The sequence below is a fragment of the Kogia breviceps genome, chromosome 14, assembly GCF_026419965.1.
Source record: "Kogia breviceps isolate mKogBre1 chromosome 14, mKogBre1 haplotype 1, whole genome shotgun sequence".
Classification (NCBI taxonomy): Eukaryota; Metazoa; Chordata; class Mammalia; order Artiodactyla; family Physeteridae; genus Kogia; species Kogia breviceps.
The window spans coordinates 32,835,804-32,859,571 of NC_081323.1; the positions used below are offsets into that span (position 1 = coordinate 32,835,804).

Below are 23,768 nucleotides of genomic sequence, written 5' to 3' on the forward strand. Positions count from 1 at the left end.
CAGGACTTCTAGGACGGTTCACTGGAATCTACTTAAAACATCCATTAGCTCCAAGCCTTGCACACAAAGCCTCCCTCACGGTACCCCTGGTGCCCAGATCATCGTGCACCTGCTCCCAACCAAGGACCTGCCCGGGGTCCAGGAGCAGACCAGGGGGCTGCTGCGGGGCAGACTCCTCAAACGCCTGCCCCACGTGGGAGAGAGGGAGGGACCCACTACCATTTCACTCTCCTTCCCAACGCTCGTCAAACGCAGCCGTGACCCAGCCAGGGCGCATCACGTGCTGCCCGCAAACGCAGCCGTGACCAGCCAGGGCGCATCACGTGCTGCCCGCAGCAGCCAGCCCGAGGGTACAGCACGGCTTCGAATGAGCATGTCCGCCATCACCTTCCGACTGGAGCCCACAGTCCACACATCGAGCGGGCCTCCCTCCAAAACCCTCCCTCCACCTCCTGACCAAAGCCACCACTTTTGTTTGTTCTGAAATATTACCTTTGTCCCACTGGCCCTGCTCAAAACCAGGATTCTCACAAGTCCTAGGAGCACAGAGCACTACTGTCTGAGACAGAAGACAGGCTGAGGGCTGCCTCGGCTGGTGGCATCCTGCCTGCTCCGCCAGCCTCCAAGCCCTGGCTAACACCTCACACCTGCCCTGTGCTTTGGATTCTCCAGTGCTTCCACCCCCGACACCCACTTTATCTTGTCAACACCCTATGCTGTAAGGACAGCACGCGGTATTAACTTGACATCTGTGATACTGTGATTTATAACAAATATGTATTTGGTCTTCCATCCCTGGCACAGCTAGCTCCTAAAACCCGTGGAATTTCCTAAGTGATGAGAGCAACCACACCTTAGTTTACATTGATGACTTTTGGAACCACACCTCAGGATGGGCTGGTTGCCAGGGAAACCAACTTTCAGCTCCACCCCCTGACCTCCAGGGATGTTGAGTTCAATCCCCGATGCCCAATCATTTGATCAGTCATGTCTGTAATGAAGCCTCCATAAAACCCAAAAGGACGGGGTTCTGAGAGCTTCCGAGTTGGTGAACATGTGGAGACGGGGGAAGAGAGGCCTGAAGGGGGCATGGGTGCTCCGAGCCCCTTCCCACACATCTCTTATCCTGAGTCATATCCTTTTGTAATAAACCGGTGACCCAGTAAATAAATGGGTTTCCCTGGGTTCTGCTCTAGCAAATTAATTGAATCCGAGGAGGTCGTGGGAGCCTCTGATCTATAACAGGTGGGTCAGAAGCACAGGTGACAACCTGGATTTGAGATGGTTGTCTGAAGAGGGTGCAGTCTTGGGGGACTGAGCCCTTCCCCTATGGGGTCTGACGTCGTGTCCAGGTAGACGGTGTCAGAACAGAGTTGAATTGTAGGACAACCCCGCTGGTGTTTGCAAAACGGCCTGGTGTGGGAAAAAACACACATATCTGGTGACCAGAAGTGCCAGCATATTCAGAGGATTGTGTGTATTGTAGAGGAAAACAAGAGTCTTCCCCTTACAACACCATTTTACAAATAAGGAAGCAAAAGAAGAAAAACCCCAAACGTCAGTTCCAGTCTACGCAGCTTGGCAGAGACAGATCTGCTACATCGTTCGGTGAGAACATCATACTCCAGAAGTCACGGAATCACGGGAAGAGACGTAACAGAGACCGGGAAGGCCTCTTACCTGGCTCCAAAGACCCACTGTCTTCATCTGAGGAGCTGACACCAGCCTGTGATGACAAGACGGCCACGAAACCGTCCTTAAATTCCTCAAAGTTAACCTGTGGATTTGAGAAGAGAGGTCAACGCTACTTTCTACAGGTCACATACGTAACACCCTGGCCTTTTGGTTTTTCTCAGATGGAAGATCTTATGTTGCCTTCAGCACTAAGAACATTCATTTTTGCAAACATTTACTTAAGATTTAAAAGAATTGAAGATGTAATAAGGCAAGTAAAAGTGAACCATAATCCCATCACCAAAAAGCACTGTTAACAACTCCATAAAAGTAAATCAGACCACATCATTAGAAAGCAGTGTAGAAAAGAGGTGTCTGATGACCACAAACATTAACACATAAAGAAAAAGAAAAATCCACGTTCTCACCACCCACCAAGAAAGAGAAGACGGCAGCACCTGGGCGAGCCCTCCACCACGGTTCTTTTCTTGATTAAATCCCCCAGCCCCTAACTCTAACATCCTTGCTTTTATACCTCATTTGCATGTACCCCTAAACAATACAGTTTACTTCTGCCTCTTTTTATATTTGACCTAAATGGAATCATGTGTATATACTATTTTGTGTCTTAGACTCAATATTACTTCTGTAATATTCACGTAACTTGCTGTGCATGATCCGCCCATTTTCTCTGCTCTGCAGTGTAACTGAGCAACAATTTATTAATCTACCCTCCTGCTGGTGGATATTCCCATTGTTTCCAGGGTTTAGTTATTTTTAAAAAAACAACAAAAAGCCCCAGCTTTGAACAGTTACACATGTGTTATTAGGCGTTTCTTTGGAGTATACGCCTAACAATGGGATTGCTGGGTCACAGAATATACATTTAAATCCTCTTGGTGTATTGAATCTTTTATTAATATAAAATGCTGACCCTCTTTAGTTCAGTAGTGCTTTTACCACAAAGACTAGCTTTCTTATGGAGTATTTACTTGTTATATCTTTTTACCAAACTTTGTTTTTTTAACCAAACTTTTAATAATGTCAATTTTTTATATCCTTATGTTTTAGACATGTCTCTTATGAACAGTATATAGTTGGATTTTTTGCCCCAATCTGAAAATGTTTATCTTTTAACTAAAACATTTTACATTTAATGTCGTTACTGATATATTGGGTTGGCCAAAAAGTTCGCTTGGGTTTTTCCATGATATTTAGATTTAAATCTACTATTTTTTGTGTGCTTTCAATTGCTTTTTCTCCTTTCTTTCCTCTCTTTGGATTTACTGATTTTCTTTTCGGACTTCATTTTCCCCCTTATTAATTCAGAAGTTATACAGTCTATTTCCATTCTCTTATAGTTTATCCTAAAAATGACAGGACACATCCTTAGCTTGAAAGTTTACTATCAATCAATGCTTTTTGTTTCAGCAAAAACATAATTTATTAAAAGACTAGTGGAAATGATCCAGATGTCCAAAAAGAGAATGGGTAAATAAACTGTGATTCAGTCAGACAACGAAAGATGACAATAGGGGAAAAAAAAAAACCAAACCACCGACAGAGACAATATATCTACATTGTGTGAATATAGCTCACAGACATAATACGGAGTAAAAGAACCAGAGAGTATACATTGAGCACACGCTGTGTATTTTCGCTTGTATAAAGTTCAGCAATAGGCAAACAAATCTATGCTGTTGGCATCAGGACAGTGGTAACTCTTGGAAGCAGAGGGACAGCAAGGGCACCTGAGGAGGGATGCAGGATGCTGGAGAACCAGGTGTGCTCAGGGTGGATGTCCACTGAGCTGCACTCTTCAGCTCTTTTCTCTACCTGTGCTTCTACTGAAGTCCCACAGAAAGAAATCAACACAAGAGCTTACTGTCACCAGTAAGTTCAGACAAAGCAGGCCTGGGCTGTAGGTCCAAGCATGCTTCCCACACCTGGCACAGAACTTGAATGAGCACATTCTGTTGCTGCCGATGGGCATTTAACACAGCTGTTGGCTTGGGGGCACCTCTGCCTCAGTTACACACGTATCAGATCTGACAATGGATTACTTGTTTGTTTATTTTCTGTCTCCGCAACTAGCATGTGATCTCACAGTGACACAATGTAAACACTCAACAAATATCTAATGGATGTGTTTGCCTCTATATCCTCTCAAAACCGAGCAGAATTCACCTTCTCAGAGATGTATTCTTTCACCTTTGTTCTTAAAGAGTATTCTTTTTTTTTTTTTTTTTTTTTGGCCACTCTTCAGGGCATGCGAAATCTCAGTTCCCCGACCAGGGATTGAACCCTTGCCCCCTGCAGTGGAAGCTCAGAGTCATAACCACTGGACCGCCAGGGAAGTCCCCTTAAAGGGTATTCTTGCTGAGTATGGGATTCAGGTTGGCATCAGTCCTCTTTTAGTACATTGGAGACACCCTTCCATTGGCTTCTGGCTTCTACAGTCACATCTGAGAAGGCAATTGTCAATCTAACTATGGCTGACTTTCAGGATATGTCTTTTTTCCTCTGGCTGCTTTTTAAAAAATTATTAAATGTTTCATTTTGAGATAATTATAGATTCACATGCAGTTGTAGGGAAAAAATACAGAGAGATCATGTGTACCCATCTCTGGCTGCTTTTAAGATGTCTGTTTCCCTTTAGTTTCACAATAATATGGCCAGATGTGGATTTCTTTTTATTTATGCTACTCAGAATTCCATGGGTTTTTGGAATCTTAAATCTGTTTTGGAAACTTTTTAGCTATTATCTGTTCACAAAATCCCTCCTCATTCACTCCTTTCCTCCTGGGATTCCAACCAAAGGGATGTTCCCCAGTCTTCACCTTCTCTTTATAACATCATGCTGCATCCTGGATGAGTGCTCTTTTCAGCTGTGTCTAATCTGCTGTTAAACTCTTAAAAGTTGTATTTGGTTCTTTGTTCAGATTTGTTATGTCACTTTTTAGAGTTACCTCTTTCCTGTGGATATTTTCAAGCTTGTTTTCTTTTAATTTAAAAAAATTTTTAAAAAATTTTTGGCTGCATTGGGTCTTTGCTGCTGTACGCGGGCTTTCTCTAGTTGCGGCGAGCGGGGGCTACTTTTTGTTGCGGTGCACGGGTTTCTCATGGCAGTGGCTTCTCTTGTTGCAGAGCATGGGCTCTAGGTATGCAGGCTCGTAGTTGCAGCACGCGGACTCAGTAGTTGTGGCTTGTGGGCTCTAGGGAGCTTGGGCTTCAGTAGTTGTGGCGCACAGGCTTAGTTGCTCTGGGGCACGTGGTATCTTCCCGAACCAGGGATCGAACCCATGACCCCTGCATTGGCAGGCAGATTCTTAACCACTGTGCCACCAGGGAAGTCCCTCAAGCTTGTTTTTTTAAAATCTCTCCTAACATAGTAACCATAGTTGGCTTACACTTTTTGCCCAGTAATTCCAATACTTCACATCTTTGTGCTCTGCTTCCGTTGTCTGTTGTTTCTCTGGCTCTCACTCATCTTTATTTTGTGCCTAGTTATCCTTGACTGTATGCTGGTTATTGTATATGACTATTACTTAGGAAGAATTACAGACCCAGGATGAGGGAACTTTCTCAGGAGAGGACTTCTGTTTGCTTTTGCCACGTGCCTGAGGGCACCGCCTGTGCAGGACAACCTGATCTAAGGCCTGAGGTCATCTAGACCCCTGAGCGCACACAAGCCCAGACAGTAAAGAGCATAACGGCTGATTCACTTACCCTATATCTTTACCCTACAGGTGCACCCTCAGGATCCTCCCTTAAACTGGGGGCTGGTTCATCAGTTTCTCCTTGGGTGAGTCTGTGTTTAGACATGCATTTCCCTGGCCCTTTAAAACCCTCAAATGACATCAATTTCACAGTTGCTATTTAAGACCAGAAAACATTCTCAGGGCAAATGGGGTTTTGTGTGCTGAGCTTAACTTCTCTCGATACGTGACTTAGCATAGATTTTTAGGTTGTAATCCCCCCTGACTTGTTTGCTCTTTACCATTTTCAAGATCTTTTGTTTTTTCTATTTTGTTCAGCCTTTTTAGTAGCACTAACTGGAAGGTAGGCCTGAGTTTGCTAACCTGCCACTAGGACAATGTTTGAAGTCTCTTCCCTCTTTTTTAGGGATGAGGCATAAATTTCATCATTTGGATCTACAAGAATGTACTGAACTAATCTCATATTCAAAAGGCTGTTTCCAGTTTTTTGCCATGTGAATCAATACTAGAATAAATAACCTTGCATAGACTTCATTTCACAAAGAGAGACGTTGTATTGCTTTCATTTTTACATTCCTAGCTTCTAGATTTGCCTTGCACATAATAAGAGCTCAAAAGTACTTGTTGACTACATGGGAGCAGAATGAAATGGCCATTTTGCTTGATCCAATCTCAGATTTCTTTTGCATCTTTGATAATACTGATACTTATCAGCTGACTTTCTTCTGATCCATCAAACAGGAGGCAATCTGATTGCCGAGTGTGCTGCTGTTTTATCTGATACCAGTTTGACTGTGCTTGTGTGTGCTTCTGTGCCCTCTCCCTTCACAGCTCATAAAAGAAGGAAGGGCCAGCCCACGGCATCAGGTGTTCAACCCAACAGGATACACCATCATCCCTGCTTGATCACGGACTCTCCTCACAAATGAAGAGGCTGGACCCTGTGATCAAGAATCACTCTCAACCTTAAAATTATTTTCAGTAACACCATGTTATCAATTATTTTTTGAGAGGAAAATTCTCTTTCTACCCAAATTTAAGATACTTGAGGTAAGAACCTCACCACTGGTAAAGAAACATGAGAAATAACAAAATGCACATGGAAATTTCCCAAGTCACAGGACTCTCAGGCCACGTCAACTTTCTGGCTTGAAACTAGACCTGATAATGTTTCTTTAACGGGAAAAAGGAATTAAAAACAAGCATATTGGGACTTCCCTGATGGTCCAGTGGTTAAGACTCTGTGCTCCCAATGCAGGGGGCCTGGGTTTGATCCCTGGTCAGGGAACTAGATCATGCATACCGCAACTAAGACCCAACGCAGCCTAATTAATTAATTAATTAATTTTTTTTAAAAAAACAAGCATACCCTCATAGCATTAAAAATTACCTTATTAATTCATATATTATAATATTGTTTCTTCATTGTTATAACTGGATTACTGTATCAATGACTAACATTTCTGTGGTGTCACATATGTTAGTTCCTGCAAGGAAACTGAATAAGTGATATTTGAATTGAAAAGCCAATCCATTCTCCTGGACAAAGGATTTATCTTGTTTTTCTTCAAAACTTCCTGAAATCTCCACCATTTGGTTTCTGTCACAGAAAATGGTGACAACTACCTGGGTACTTCTGGCTTGACACTGGTGTCCCTAAAACTCCTACAGAATGTTCCACCTAAACGCTGGCTGTGTGCACTCCCCCGCCTGTGGATGAAGCAGGGGAACGGTAACGGCCCTTTTCCCTTTGCAGCTGCTCCAACACTGACCCTCCTCCAGGCGTAACTCAGGGTTTCGAGGTCAGGCTCCCTTTCTCACAGACAAAGCACAAAGCAGAGAAAGGCCGGGAATGATACATCCTACAATGAATCTGGGCCCCAAAGTGATTCTTTTGGTTTTGAATTTTCCAAACTGTCAAAAATCATCAAGGAAACCATCTGTTCATGCTGTTTTTTGTTTTGTTTTGTTTTGTTTTTGCCACACACAGCATGCAGAATCTTAGTTCCCTGACCAGGATTGAACCTGTGTCCCCTGTGGTGGAAGCGCAGAGTCCTAACCACTAGACTGCCAGGGAAGTCCCTGTTTGTGCTGATTTAACCAGAGTGTTGATTTTCACAAATGTGCCTTTTGCTTATCTAGCCTCCAAATACAATTCCAAGTGATATCAAGAGGGGCTAGGACATTTTCTATCAAAAACACACCTGATTCTTAAGTCCATAAAGAAAAAGCAGGAAGAGAGTAAAGAGACAGAAAAGAGTGCAGTGTGTTTGTGAGGCTGAGTCCTCCATGCAGGAGGGGTAGTACTGCTGACAGCACTGGCCACACGGCCTTGGGGGAAGTAACAGGAGGTCACATCCGCCTGGACCCTCCCCCAGGGCCAGCAGGGAGGGGTTTTTGGTTGTTCTTCTTCATTTGTTTTTGTCCAAAAGCCAACTCAGGATATTTGCAGCTAGATTTTTTTCTCATTCAAAATGAAAAGAATTTTACTGAGTTCTGTGGAAAAAATGCCCTTCCTTCAAAGGTAAGATTATAGCCACTGGGTTTTTTTTCTTTTTTGGGCTGCACCATGTGGCCTGCGGGATCTTAGTTCCCTGACCAGGGATTGAACACAGGCCCCTGGCAGTGAAACCCCGGAGTCCTAACCGCTGGACCGCCAGGGAATTCCAGGCACTGTTTTTTTTTTGTTTTGTTTTGTTTTGTTTTTGCGGTACGCGGGCCTCTCACTGCCGCGGCCTCTCCCGTTGCGGAGCACAGGCTCCGGAAGCGCAGGCCCAGCGGCCACGGCTCACGGGCCCAGCCGCTCCGCGGCACGTGGGATCCTCCCAGACCGGGGCACGAACCCGCGTCCCCTGCATCGGCAGGCGGACTCTCAACCACTGCGCCACCAGGGAAGCCCCCAGGCACTGTTTTTAAAACGAACATGTTAACATCTGGACACATTTAAGAAGCAGGAACACTAAGAAGCTTCTTAGTGTTTCAATCAGGAAAGCAAGTTGTGGTCCAGGCTCCAGATTACCGTTCTAGATGACCTTGAATTTCCTAGAGAAAAGAACTCTCTGAGTGCATACTTCCTATCTGGGATAGATACACTCACAGAGATACACTCTGAACACAGGGAGCCTTGGTTCCTGCAACAGCAGTGGGCAATGTTCTGTCCAGCTGCTGGATGAATTTCACGCTAGGTAATTTTACGAGACAATGTGCCTTCGAGGTACTTTGCAGCTGCCTCTGAATGACCCAGTGTGTGAGCTGCGCACAGATCACTGTGTTTTGTGAACCACATGCACCATCCATATCCACCTTCCACTCCCCGGATGAATCACCCAAGCATCTTTCTGGAAAAAACAGAACAAAAACAAATCTCTGGAAGTTACTATGCTTTTAAAAAGCAATCTTAAGGAACTTCTTTCTACAACATAGATGTTGCACAGAAGGAAAAATAGCACCCCATTTCCTCCTAACTTTCCTTTGAAGAGTATCTCCAGTCAGTTGGTATTTCTCAGATACCAGCAGCTATAACCCCACACTCTCTGTGCTTTTCTTTGTGAAAATGAAGTCAATGAAGTTACCCACCCTGGCAAAGCGGTCGTTTCCGAGAAGTGTTTGCAGAAGGACAGGCAGCTGCTTTTCCAGATGAAGCTTCAGGCAGAGTTGGGTCAGCTCCTCCCGGTCCAAGAAGCCTGTCCCCGTGGTGTCACAGCTGCTGTAGACATCCCTGAGCTGCGAGACATAGTGGCTCTCTTCCTCTTCGTCCATCCCATCGCAGGCTGCGTGCAGGGAGAAGAAGACAGCGGTGCCCTCTGACTGCTGTTCCCACCCCACTCCATGGCCCCAATGCGCCAGGCAGTGTGGCCCAGGGCAGGGGCGGAGCTGGCGTGTGGGAAGGGGCACCAGGGTCGTCTCAGGACACGTGAGGCTGGAGGAGGAGGAGCCAGAAACGTGTTCCCATGGGGCTCGTTCTCCCTCACTGGCTCAAAGAACCAGAATTACTTTGTTCTGTAAAAAAGTATCTATTACAGAATAATCAGAAAAACAGAGATAAGTATAAAGAAAAAGAAAATCATCCAAAATTTCACCACCTAAAAAAAATCATTTTAATATTTTGGCAAATATACATTCTACTTTTTCTCCTTTTTTTTTTTTTTTTTTTGCAGTACGCGGGCCTCTCACTGTTGTGGCCTCTCCCATTGAGGAGCACAGGCTCCGGACGCGCAGGCTCAGCGGCCATGGCTCACGGGCCCAGCCGCTCTGCGGAATGTGGGATCTTCCCCAACCAGGGCACAAACCCGTGTCCCCTGCATCGGCAGGCGGACTCTCAACCACTGCACCACCAGGGAAGCCCTCTACTTTTTCTCTATACATATACACACAGGGCCTGCTGGATGCCTGGCACACTTGCCCAAACTTCTGCCCCAGGATTCTGGTCTTGGGCAGAACTCAGGCTGGAGGTCAGAGGGCACTGTGGGCCCTCCCAGGAGCAATGACAAGCCAGCCCTCTCCTGAGAGAACCTGTTGGTCTGCCGCCTCCCCCCGACCCCTGCCTCTATGCAAGGGCTGATTCAGGGGCAAGGACCCTGCACACTCAGCCCACATCCCCTCGGTCATGCCAGCTTTGCCCAACACACAGTTCAGTTCCTGACCACTCAGAAACACTTATTTTCCTCTCCTTCCCCTCATCCCCAGAAATCTGAGACACTGTCCCAAAACAGCAGGTGATTCGTCTCTGGCCATCCAGGCACAGGCTAGTGGTGTGCATCAGGCCCAGCATTCTACAGGTCAGGCAAAAAGATCTTTCAGCTTCCATTTGCTATGATGCTTCTAACCCCCATCCAAGATAAGGTCCATGCTTTGCTTTCAAAGTCCTGGGAAAAACACTGGGAGAAAAGAGGCACTGCTTCTGGTCATGTGTGCCCTATGGAATTCACCCTCCTCTTGCCCCAGGATTGGGGGCGGGGTCTTTCTGAGGCTGAGATACCACATGACAAACCTCAGCACTGAGATGGGCCAGGAAGGCTTGGAAAAACTCCAAGGGCACCTTCATCTGGGAAATACAGCCCGGGCTCAGGTCTGTACCATTACCACTGCACTGGAGTCACACTGAGGCACGTGGATTCCCTGGGACTCCGGAGTCCCAGAAAAAGGCTCAAGTGACAAGTCACTGGACACGCTAAACACCTTGGAACTATGGAAGGTCTCAGGGGTCGTGTAGAAGTCTGAGTGGGGCTCAGAATCCTAATGTTCACACACCCCCATTCGCTGGAAGCTCAAGGCACTGATTTGAAGGTTGATACATGTGGGAGGGGAGAGGGGAGTAACCCAAGACACCCACGCAAGCACACACACACACAGAGAGAGAGAGAGAGAGAGAGAGAGAGAGAGAGAGAGAGAAACTAATATCCCCAGAGAGATGAAGAAAAAACATTAAAATCATGCAACAAGATAGATTACTGGACAATAGGGATGATTAGACACCAAGGGACGTTTCCTGACATTGATGTAGGATAATACAATAAAAAATTCAATGGCAACACTAGAAGACAAGGACAAAATACATCTCCTATTAAGTGTACCTGAATAAAGAGACAAAAAATGAGACAGAGAAGAAAAGGAAATTAAAAATCAATAAAGTAACCAAAAAACATAAAGACAGACATAGACCAATGGAACACACTTGAGAGCCCAGAAATAAACCCTTGCATATGTGGTCAAATGATTTTCCAAATGGCCAAGACCACACAATGATGAAAAGACGATCTCTTCAATAAACGGTGCTGGGAAAACTGGATATCCACATGCAAAGGAATGAAGTTCAACCCTTACTTTACACCATAATCAAAAATGAACTCACAATGGATTCAAGATCTACACATAAGATCTAAACTATAAAATTCTTAAAAAAGAAAAACAGAGGAAAAGTTTCATGATGTTAGATTTGGCAACGATTTCTTAGATATGACACCAAAAGCATAGGCCACAAAAGTAAAAATAGACAAATGGTACTATATCAAACTTAAGAATCTGCACATCAAAGAAAACAATCAACAGTGTAAAAAGGCAACCTACATACAGAATGGGAGAAAATAATTTGCAAATCATACATCTGATAAGAGGTTAATGATCAGAATAAGTAAAGAACTCCTATAACTCAACAACAAAAACCAGTAACCCGATTAAAAATATGGGCAAATGACTTGAATAGACAATTCTCCAAAGAAGATACACAAATGGCCACCAAATGGCCAAGCACATGAAAGTGCTCAACATCTCTAATGAGGTACACACAAAACAAAACCACAGTGAGATATTATCTCACACCCATTAGGATGGCCACAATAAAAATAAACAAGCAAGCAACAAACAGAAAACAAGTGCTGGTGATGATGTTGAGAAATTGGAGCCCTTGGGCACTCTTGGTAGGAATGTAAAATGGTGTAGCTGCTGTGGAAAACAGTATGGAGGTTCCTCAAAAAACTAAAAATAGAATTTCCATATGATCCAGCAAATTCCACTTCCAGATATACAGCCCAGAGAACTGAAAGCAGGATCTCAGAGTTATCTGCACTCCTATGTTCCCTGCAACATTATTCACAACAGCCAAGAGGTGGAAGCAACCCAAACGTCCATTGACAAAAGAATGGATAAAGAAAATATCAATAAAATGGAATATTATTCAGCCTTAAAAGGAAGGAAATCCTGTCACCTCTCACAACATGGATGAACCTTATGTTGAGTGGAATATGCCAGTCACAAAATGACAAATACTGTATGACTCCACTTCCGTAAGATAACTAGTCAAAATCAAGGAGACAAAGTAAAGTGGTGGGTGCCAGGGGTTTGGGTAGGGGGATAGGAAGGGTTGATCAGCAGGTACAGAGTTTCAGTTTTGCAAGATGAAAAAGTCCTAGAGATCTGTTACACAGTAATGTGGATACCAGTTAACACTACTGAACTGTATATTTTAAAATGATTAAGAGGGTAAATTATTTATTTATTTATTTATTTATTTAATTTTATTTTTGGCTGCGTTGGGTCTTAGCTGTGGCATGCAGAATCTTCGTTGAGGCATGCGGGATATTAGTTCCCTGACCAGGGATCAAACCCACGTCCCCTGCATTGGAAGGCGGATTCTTTCCCACTGGACCAACAGGGAAGTAAAGAGGGTAAATTTTATATCATCATGTTTTTTTACTATTAAAAATTTAAAAATAAGAAAAAACTTTTTTTAAGGAAAATATGTTATGTTCAATATTTGGTGGCTTGCTTTCTGAAATTGCCTGGCTCTGCTCTGTGGCACTTTTACTTGGATTTTCTTTCCTTAAAAAAAAAAAATTCAAAATCAACACCCAAAGTCCAGGCATCCTCTAAAAGCCCAGGAAAGGCAACCAGCTGATGGGAAGGGGGGTTCTGGAAAAATACAAGACTTTTCCAAGCAGACAGACAGCAAAGTCCCACTGTGAGGGCCAACAAATAAAAACATCCAGACCAAGTAAATCCTCAAGAAACTTCAGAGCAAACAAATAATTCCTAAAAATGTCTAGAGAGAAAAGAGCATTCTGCACTCAGCGCCAGGCGTGACTCCCGCAGCAAGAATGGGATTGGAGGCTGAAAGACATCCTGAGGAAGAGAGCACTTTCCACCAATCTGGAAGCTAGCGGACGGGTACTTCAGCCAAGAAGGAGGAAGATGCAGGTTGTAGATCTGGGTCCCCTGCAAGCAGTGGACACCGTTCTGGGAGGGTGGCCTGGGGCAGGGCCACAGTGCAATCCACACAAACTGGCCACTAGGGACCCTACGGTCCTGTATCGTGGGAACACGTGGAAAACAACATGGATGGTTTCTTCTTCTTTTTAAAAAAATGTTTATTTATTTACTTATTTGGCTCCGCCAGGTCTTCGTTGTGGCATGTGAGATCTTCGTTGCCGCATGAGGGATCTTTAGTTGCGGCACGCAGGCTCTTTTAGTTGCAGTGGCATCTAGTTCCCTGATCAGGGATCAAACCTGGGCCCCCTGCATTGGGAGCACAGAGTCTTAACCACTGGACCTCCAGGGAAGTCCCCAACATGGGTGGTTTCTGACAGAGCTGATGGACCATTTGGAAAAGAATAAGGATATTAAAAAGTAATTATGGAAAAACAAGAAAGCCTCCATAAAGTCAAGCTGGGCACAAGAATGGAACTGTAACTGTGCCCCAGACAGCGTCTCTGTGGTAGGTGGACAGCACATCTTCCGTGGGGGGTGGGAGAGACAGGGAAGCCTTGAGGTGATGGTGATCCGAGGTACCAGCCTGCCCGCTTATGGCCCAGGGGATGTTTCTCAGGCCTCCATAAAGCAGCTCCAGACAGGAGTCCAACGGCATTTAGCACCTCCACGGCTGCTGTGTGCCCTCCCCACCTGGGGAACTGGCTCCACCTCCCACTGGCCCCCCACAGTGAGACCCTGAAGCCACCACAGAGCCCGAGTTGGGAGACTTGCCCTGGTCAGCGGTCGGGGTTGCTGACTTGAGCTCTGGCCCATCGAAACCCTCTCTACTGGGAATACTGCGTCATCAATGAAAATGGGAGTGAAGGGCAGGGAGGGGACGGTGCCGCCTCCCAGATGGTCTGCTCAGTGGGATGATCTCGCTAAGCAAGGGACCACTGTGTCCTCACTTGGGCTCTTCCTCGAAAGAAGACACTAACCCTTGTGCAGCCCCCCCACCCCATCCCACCCTGCGTCTACTCTTGCCTTGGGTTCTGAAGGCCTCCCTCCAGCAGGCCTCCCTCCTCAGCCCGTCCACCTGCTGCTGGTCCACTGGGTGGGCATGGGGCGGGCAGAGATGGGGGCCCAGCAGTCACCATGCCTCAGACACAGCAGGAGGTGACGGAGGATGCTCTCGGGACACGCAGCTGCACAACCCTCCACACTGGTTTGCAAAGTTGGCTCTTGGTGTCTGGTGGGTACTTAAGACAAGTTCTCAAACCGACACTGAAATGGACTGGACTGGGGTCAACTCCCTTCAGGTCCCAGGATCTGAGCCCCCGAGCCTCCAGGCACCAGATCCCCCCTTAAACTCTGCTGTCTGCATGTTAGCGGCATCACTGCAGGGTGGGGAGCCCAGAGGCCACCTTCCTTCTGCCGAGGTCAAAGGAGACCGGTCAAGGGCTCCCTGAGAACATTTTTTTTTTTTTGCAGTACGCGGGCCTCTCACTGTTGTGGCCTCTCCCATTGAGGAGCACAGGCTCCGGACGCGCAGGCTCAGCGGCCATGGCTCACGGGCCCAGCCGCTCTGCGGCATGTGGGATCTTCCCGGACTGGGGCACGAACCCGTATCCCCTGCATAGGCAGGCGGACTCTCAACCACTGCGCCACCAGGGAAGCCCGCCCTGAGAACATTTTAAAGCATTAGAATCTTCCTGAACCATGCAAAGGCCACCCTAAAAGACCCCAGACATGGGCAACGCTGCCTTCACAGCTGAGGTGACCCATCCCCTATCCCCATGCCTCTCTGCAAGGCTGCAGGGCCCCGGCCAGGCTCAGCTCTGGGCCAGTCAGAGCTTCTGTCAAATTGGGTCTAAAACACCACCTTTGCTGGGCTGCTGAGGGGAGGGGCAGGTTCCAGGCCCTGGTACTCATCATGCCACGAACGACAGCAGAACCGCCATCCCGCACACCGGTCCCCAGGCTCCCAGCCTTCCTGCTGCTCAAAGCCTATTTCCAGAAATGTGTCACTGGGAAACCCCCCTCCCTCCCGACTGGGAAAAGCCATCAACCTAAACCACAGAACACAGCAGTGAGAAGGACAGGGGCCTTAACCCTGCCCCTCCCAGCAGGGAACCTGTAGCTCTGTTCAGACTCCCTGAGGCCTGTGTGTGAGGTCAGAGAACGCCATCCCCTAGAATCCTTGCACAGAACCCCGGGAAGGAGAAGAGCAACAGGGGACCTCTCAGGCAGGGCCCCGCCTCCTGCACCACCCATCCCCGGTGCCCAGGCCTACTCACACGCGAAATGCAGGCCTCACAGCCAAGTGGTCATTATAAATAATAAACATCCAAGGTCCTCTTCAGTTTCTTCTTCACCCAAACTGAATTATTTAATGCTCTCTGGATTCCACAAATGCATAAATGTCCACACATCGAAACCACCAGAAAACCCAGCTGCGTTCAGTGCTGACTGCAGACAGGGGACAATGTTCCAGATAAAGAGGAGCCCTTGGCTTATTATGGTTTGATTCTTTTGAAACTGGAATCAGTAGACTCTCAATAATTCCAACGCTATAAAGCTTAATTAAATATATGAGCATAAACTTTGCTACCAGGTGCAGCAAAACACTGTTTTCATTCTGGGGAGAAAAACCTGCCCTCAAACAAACTGGATACAGGCCAAGAAACAGCTGCTGACCAGCACCCTGCAGGACCACGCAGCCCTCTGGAGGGAAGGTGTAGGTTTGCATTTAACTGATGCACAGCGATGATGGAATTTAATCTGTGGCCCTGGAAACCCGCTGGGTATCAAGGACAGGGAAGAGAACTGTGGTCTCTCATAAGTAGCTGGGTGTGCCGATGTCTGTGGATCCAGAGCATCGCATCCAGAAACAACTCCAAACAAGGCCCTCCATAAAAACCTGTAAAAGCCTGCTGACCCAGAATGAACAGCACCAAGGTAGCATTCTAGATGGAGCATTCTGTATCTGCAAAGATGTTATGACCCAGATAAAACGTTGAAGCCCAGCCTTGGGTTCCAGAAGAGCAGGTCTTGGCACCATGTCAAATAGCCTTGAGGTTTGTAATCAACCTCCATACTTCAGCAGTTCTGAGCTTGTAGGATTAATTTCTGCATTAACTGTTTTCATGGCTTCTTTCTTGTTTTTCAAAACTTATACTATTTATTTACTTTGCCAACATCGGCCCTAACTATCTCAGCAATAAGGCTTGAGAAGCTATCATTTTTATCAAAGGGATTTTCCAATCCCAACAATATAAAAATAAGCTGATGCGTCATTTAATTGGCAATTAATATAGTATTTGCTCTTCCTACAAAGTAGATATTTAGATTTTAGGCTTTGGGGTCAGCCTCCTTGGGCTGTAGCAGCTTCCCTCAGAGTATCTAGAAGAAGACATTTGGGGGGACCTTTGTCAGGTCACTGGCTGACCACAGACATAGCAGAATGGAAATTTCAGTCACCATGCACAACAAAGAATACACGTTGCAAAAACAGCTTGGAAAAATCACAAAGACAGCTGCAGCCCTCAACTAGTAAAAATCGTTAATCCCTGAGGTGTGGGAGAATCAGAATGTCCAGATTTCAACAAAAACTTACAAAGCATGCAAAGAAACACACACGCTGGAGTCTTTTTCACACTAGAATTTCTTTTTTTTTAAGGCAGTGTGGTCCGTTTTATTTTATTTAATTTATTTATTTTTGGCCACGCTGCACAGCTTGTGAGATCTTAGCTCCCTGACCAGGGATTGAACCCGTGCCCCCTGCAATGGAAGGATGGAGTCATAACCGCTGGACCGTCAAGGAATTCCCTATACTAGAATTTATAAATTCAACTCTCTGCACTTTTACCCAAATATTAAATAGCATTTGCAAAGAATACGAAGCAACAGTTTTTCCTCCTAAAGGAACCAAGGTGAGTGCAAGGGAAAGGAATTTGCTAAAACAGCCTTCTGATTCTTGAGCACCCCCAAAATAACTTTTATTCAGTTTAATCATTGCTGCCCAATCTCCCTCAACACGATTTTTAAAAATTAATTAATTATTTAAAAAAATTTTGGCTGTGTTGGGTCTTCATTGCTGCACGTGGGCTTTCTCTGGTTGCAGTGAGCAGGGGCTACTCTTCATTGCATGAGTGGGCTTCTCATTGTGGTGGCTTCTCTTGTTGCAGAGCACGGGCTCTAGGCACACAGGCTTCAGTAGTTGTGGCACAAGGCTCAGCAGCTGTGGCTCACAGGCTCTAGAGCGCAGGCCCAGTAGTTATGGCACACAGGCTTAGCTGCTCCAGGGCATGTGGAATCTTCCTGGACCAGGGCTTGAACCCGTGTCCCCTGCATGGGTAGGCAGATTCTTAACCACTGTGCCACCAGGGAAGTCCAACACGATGAATTTTTAAACAAACAAGTCTGTCTTCAAGCTTCATTTGTTACAGCAGATGGACATTTAACCAAGGTGATGCGTAACAGCTCATTATCTCAATGAGTATAAACTTGAATTTTCAACACTGAGCAGGTCTGGCAGCCATGGCCCACCCTCACTGTTTTCCTCATGTGGACTCTTATTGGATGTTTTACGAGTGATTCCTCTAACCTTGTTATTCAATCCAGATTTCCCCTGAATAAGCTGCTTTCTTACTTTGCCTGTGACTCTCAATCTCAGGATAATGTTACAGAACATCAGTCAGAAGGGGGGTCCCAAAGAGCGCCATTCAATCACCCTATTTCACAGATGGGGACCTGATATCCTATAAGTAAGCACAGAGGTGGATTTCCTCAGTCAGCTGAAGAATGTGGACGGAGCATACAAGGGCACAGGCAGGGTGCAAAGGGAACGTTTCCCTGCCATTCCAAGTGTGTGGTGCTTCCCTTAATCTCCAGGTGAGACCTTCTATCCATGTAAATGCCTGCTGATGCTTATAACTGTACACAGTCACTGTATACAGCTCAGTGACCAAGGAGCATCCCCCATGGGTTCCCTGCTGTCCTCTTCTCCTGTCTTAGACTCTGATGGCTTTCAAGAGGTACCAAATGGGTAAAACCAGGAGGCTGGAGCTGCTCACACTGACTTCTCACAGCTCCATCCAATTCTGTCTCAACGGCATCATGTTGGTAGCTTAAAATCTCCTCTGGTGGGACTATTTACACACAGTCATTGGAAAATGCTACAGTTCAGGGCTTTGGGGGGCGGTTGTGAAAGCTTTATCAGTATACTATGCCACAGCTAAAATATAAAAGACTGATCATATCAAGTGTTGGTAGAGACATGGAGCAACTGGAACTCTCAGATCTTGTTAGTGGGGGTACCAGTAGCACAAGAGCTCTAAAAACCTGCTCAGTTTTATCTACCAAAGTTAAATACATATCCACTCTACAACATGGCAATCCAACTCCTAGGTACCTACTCGACAGAAACCATGGATTTGTGTACCAAAAGACACACTTTCTTAGGCAGCATTATTCATAGCACCCCAAACTAGAAGCAACCCAAATATCCATCAGCCGTAAAAATAAGTAATTGGTGGCATATTCTGGGAAACTGTAAAGCCATGGAGAGGAATAAACTACATAATGACAACTTCAATCTTACAAACATGATGGAAAAAGCAGATATTGCATGATTCCACTTGCATTAAGTTCAGAAGCAGGAAAAATCAATCCATAGTGTTAGAAGTTAAAATAGTGGATGGCAGGGAGGGAATAATAAATAGGAGAACATATGAGGGGCTATTCTGGGGTTCCTGGGATACTCTGCTTCTGACTGGGATGGCAGTTACTCGGGTGTGTTCACTGTGACAGTTCATCATTATCTGTGCACTTTTCTCTGTGTGTGTGTGTGTGTGTGTGTGTGTGTGTATGTATGTATGTATGTGTGTGTGTATATATATATATATATATATATATATATATATATATATTTACTTATTTATGCATGCATGCATGCCGCGCCTCCTGGCATGTGGGATCTTACTTCCCTGACCAGGGATCTAACCTGCACCCCCTGCAGCGGAGTCCTAACCACCGGACTGCCAGGGAAGCCCCTCTGTGCATTTTTCTTGCGTACGTTACACTCCAACTTCAAACAGTGAAGAGGGAGAATATTAGAAACGCTGATGGCACTTCCCTGGTGGTCCAGCAGTTAAGATTCCTCCCTCCCAATTGCAGGGGGCCCAGGTTCAATCCCTGGTCAGGGAACTAGATCCCACCTGCCACAGCCAAATAAATAAATAAATATTTGAAAAAACACAAAACGCTGACCTTCCACACCCACCTCCTGGAACAGTGGCAGGTATGTGTTTTATGACGGACTCCTGTTGTTTTGTCATAGTTAGAAGACGAATGTTCCCAAAAGGGCAAAGGAAACAAAGGGCCTGAATGAGAAATGAAAAGGCCCAGGAAGCACTTAGGAAAATAAAGCAAAACAAAGCAAACCTGCAAACTGTTTCCCCAAAGCCACTCCTGTTGCCCCTCCCCCCAAGGTGATTTCTAAAACTGTATGAGTATTTTCTGTAAGACTCTTCATAAGACCTGGCAGCTCTGGCTCCTTCACTCCACTGGTGTGATGGAAGCAAAAACATGCAAAGCCATGGAGTCCATGCTGGGTAAACAGTCGCACATCATGTGGCCTAAACTGCTTCTCACAGATGCTACAAAGTCAGACACTGTCCAAGGCAGGAAAAATAGGACACACTTGACAAATTGTCTAAAAGTGAATCATACTTTAGCTGTACTCTTCATGGAGCAATAAAAAGAATAAATAAAAAGAAATGAAAAGTGACTCTGACATACCCTAATTAAAGTCAACAAAATGCTATGGGCTTGTCCTTAAGAATCTTGGGGATATTAAAATAGCCTGCATGTAAGGAACAGTGTATGGGGGACCATATCTCTCTTAGTCTGTTATGGCTACTATAACAAAATACCATAGACGGTAATTTATAAACAATAGAAACTTATGGCTCACAGTTCTGTGGGCTGGAAGTCCAAGATCAAGGTGCCAGCCTGGTCACGTTCTGGTGGGGTCCGCTTCCTGAGTCTTACACTGGCACCTTCTTGCTGTGTCCTCACCTGGTGGAAGGGATGAGGGAACTGGGAACTCTGTGGGGCCTCCATATAAGGGCACTAATCTCATTCATGGGGCTCCACCCTCTTGACCTACCTCAGCACCTCCCAAAGACCCCACCTCCTGACACCACCACCTTTGGGGGTTAAGATTCCACATATGAACCTAGGGAACACACACACACTCAGACCACAGGCGTATCTTCCAAGCTCAATTCTAGAACTTCCTAAACATTCCAAAGCTAACTTCTTCAGCCATCACCATATGTGAATTACACCATGTGCTTTTATTTAAGGGAAAAGGAAGCTAACATGGTAAAGTGGCTAAGATATTATTATGAACCAAATGTTTGTGTCCCCTAAAATTCATATGTTGAAGGCCTAACCCCTCAGTGTGGCTGTATTTGGAGATGGGGGCTCTAAGGAAGTAATTAAGGTGAAATGAAGTCACAAGGTGGGGCCCTGATCCAGTAAGATTCATGTCCTTATAAGGAGAGACACCAGAGAGCTCTCTCCCCACAAGTGAGCTAAGATGAGTTATGTGAGCAGACAACAAGAAGGCAGTCGTCTGCAAACAAGGGGAGAGTCCTCACCAGAACCAACCCTGACACCTGCATCTCTGACTTGCAGGGTCCACAGCAATGAGAAATGAACTTGTGTTGTTTCAGCCATCCAGTCCGTGGTACTTGTTGCGGCAGCCCAAACAGAATCATACAGATTTAACAGCTTTTGAGAATATGTACTTCATCTTTCACATATAGAAGGAAATAAAGTAAAAGACTTCTTACTTTTTAAATATTTATTTATTTATTTGGCTGTGCTGGGTCTTAGTGGTGGCACTCAGGATCGAGTTCCCTGACCAGGGATCGAACCCAGGCCCCCGGCGTTGGGAGCACAGAGTCTTAACCACTGGACCACCAGGGAAGTCCAAATGACTGATTAAGAAAGATTCATGAACAAACATTTCCTAAGTCCCTTCTATATGCTAGGCTCCAGATGCTGCTCTCATGAACTAATGTTAGTAGCAAGGATTTTGCTGCCATGATTCCAAGGCAGAAATTGATGGAAATGAAGAGACCACTGGAAAGGCCTCTAACTTGACAGAGGACTTGGCTGGAGACACCACCACCAGCAGAGGGAGGTTCAACCATGTCCGGGTAGGAACTGGTCATGCAGAGATGTCCAGTTTGTGCAGCATGTGAGACGGGCTGGTTGGGTATGAAAACACTGCTGACCAAGAGGAAAACTGGCTTGTGAACAGGCACGGATGCTTGACTTAGTCCAGGTGAATCATTAATTTTAGAAATCCATGAAGATACAGAGATGGAAACTATCAGATGAGCAGAAACTCATGGAGGCTGAAGGGTCTACGCCGTGCAGGCTGGGTGGCAACCTAGCAGAGGGAGGGGAGGCCCTGCTCGTCACTGCCTGTGATGGGACCTCCTGTGGGACTGGGAGACATCGAGTCTATACCGGGGCAGGAGGAACAACACAGACCCCTGCCTCCCCCACAGATTTCGTCTTAAATTTCTGAAAGTCTCCATAATCAGACAAGGACCTGCACTGCTAGATTCCCCAGAGCTTTGCAATTCATTGCTACATTTGTCACAAACATTTTTTTAAAGATTCAAATTTATTAGCGAATGCTTTATTATCTGAATGAACACTATTCACTAATCTGACTAGTTAATATTAATAAGAAAAAAATTAGTAACCTTCACTCCTATAGTCAAATAACAAGCAGTTAATACATATAATGAAGAAAAAGCCTATTTACATTAAAATAAATACACAGGATGGGCTTCCCTGGTGGCACAGTGGTAAAGAATCCACCTGCCAATGCAGGGGACACTGGTTTGAGCCCTGGTCTGGGAAAATCCCATGCCACGGAACAACTAAGCCAGTGCACCACAACTACTGAGCCCACATGCCATAACTACTGAAGCCCACAGGCCTAGAGCCCGTGCTCTGCAACAAGAGAAGCCACCGCAATGAGAAGCCCGCGCACCTCAACGAAGGGTAAGCTCCACTCCCTGCAACTAGAGAAAGCCCACACACAGCAACAAAGACCCAACACAGCCAAAAATAAATAAATAAATAAATAAAATACACAGGAATAAGCTTAAGGAATGTGCAAGATCTGTATGAAGAAATGTTTTAATGTTCTTGAAAGGCACAGAGAAAAGACTTTAACAAATGCAAAGAGATACCACATTCTTGCATAAGGAGGCTCATTATATAAATATCAAGACTCCTTTATCTATACATTTAACGTGTCTGCAGTAAAAATACAATGGGGTATTTTGGGGATATAGCCAAATTGTTTCCAAGGTTTGAATAAATAAGCAGAAAAGTCAGGGTTTTCTGAAAAGGAAGAAGAATAAGAGAGGACCAACCCTATGAAATGTTAAAACAATTACAAAGCTGCAATAATATAAACAAGGTAGTACTTATTAGTGTAAGTCCAGAGAAAAAGAGCCACTGAACAAAAACAGAAAACGTCTAAAAAAAAATAGATGAAGACGTACACAGGAATCTAGCATATGATCCAGGTGACACTGCATAGCAAAGTAGAAAATAATTCATCAAGAAAACACTACCTAATAAAACTGATTAGCCATATGTCAAAAAAAAATTTTTTTTTGGATACCTATCTCATTCTTTTCAGCAAAGTAAATTCCAGAAGAATCAGAAATTTAAACCAAAAAAAAAATTAATCTATAAAAGAACTAGAATGAAATGCAACTTTTGCATCATCCTTAAAAGAGTGGGAAGTTTGACTTAAAAGTCAAAATTTCGGGGCTTCCCTGGTGGTGCAGTGGTTGCGAGTCCACCTGCCGATGCAGGGGACACGGGTTCGTGCCCCGGTCCGGGAAGATCCCACATGCCGCGGAGCGGCTGGGCCCGTGAGCCATGGCAGCTGGGCCTGTGTGTCCGGAGCCTGTGCTCTGCAATGGGAGAGGCCACAACAGTGAGAGGCCCGCGTACCACAAAAAAAAAAAAAAAAAAAAAAGTCAAAATTTCTATGAACAAAAGAGTAACATCAGAAGATTAAATGGCAAACAAGAAAAACTTCTAATATAAATCACAACAAAAGGCTAATTTACTTAATAAAGAGCCCCTAAAATCAATAATGAAAAAGACTTACATCCTAAGTGATCTAGCAAAGGAACTAGATTTCATACAAGGAAACACAAATGGCTCTTAAACATGTGAAGAGATGCTTACCTGTAGTTACTCATCAGAAGAGAAATACAAACAAAGCACAATGACATATGACTTTCCACTTATCAGATTGTGGATTGGTTTGCTGGGGCTCCATAACAAGGTACTACACACTGGGTGACTTAAAACAACAGAAATGTATTTTCTCACAGTTCTGGAGGCTAGAAGTCCAAGACCAAGGTGCTGGCAGAGTTGGTTTCTTCTGGAGTATCTCTCTTTCCTGCTGTGTCCTCACATGGTCATCCCTCTGTGTCTGCCTGGATCCCAATCTTTTTCTTGTAAGGATACCAGTACCACTGGACTAGAGCCACCTGTTGGGCTGCACCCCTGAAGGTCTGCAAGCCCTGTGGTTGCCCCGCCGTGAGATCAAAGAAAGGCCCCAGATACAGCGAC

The 23,768-nt window shown here is 45.3% G+C and overlaps 1 protein-coding gene across 3 annotated transcripts in view; it reads right to left on the minus strand.

The window, feature by feature from the left end:
- NINL (ninein like) overlaps positions 1 to 23,768 on the minus strand; it is a 136,426-nt gene that overhangs the window by 50,203 nt on the left and 62,455 nt on the right. For all 3 annotated transcript variants that reach the window (XM_067013839.1, XM_067013838.1, XM_059037584.2), the window contains exons 2-3: positions 8,970 to 9,163; positions 1,681 to 1,777 (exon numbers count right to left, since the gene is read on the minus strand). In XM_067013839.1, coding sequence (XP_066869940.1) covers positions 1,681 to 1,777; positions 8,970 to 9,152 — 280 coding nt within the window. In that variant the 5' untranslated portion in view covers positions 9,153 to 9,163. The remainder of the gene's footprint in view (positions 1 to 1,680; positions 1,778 to 8,969; positions 9,164 to 23,768) is intronic.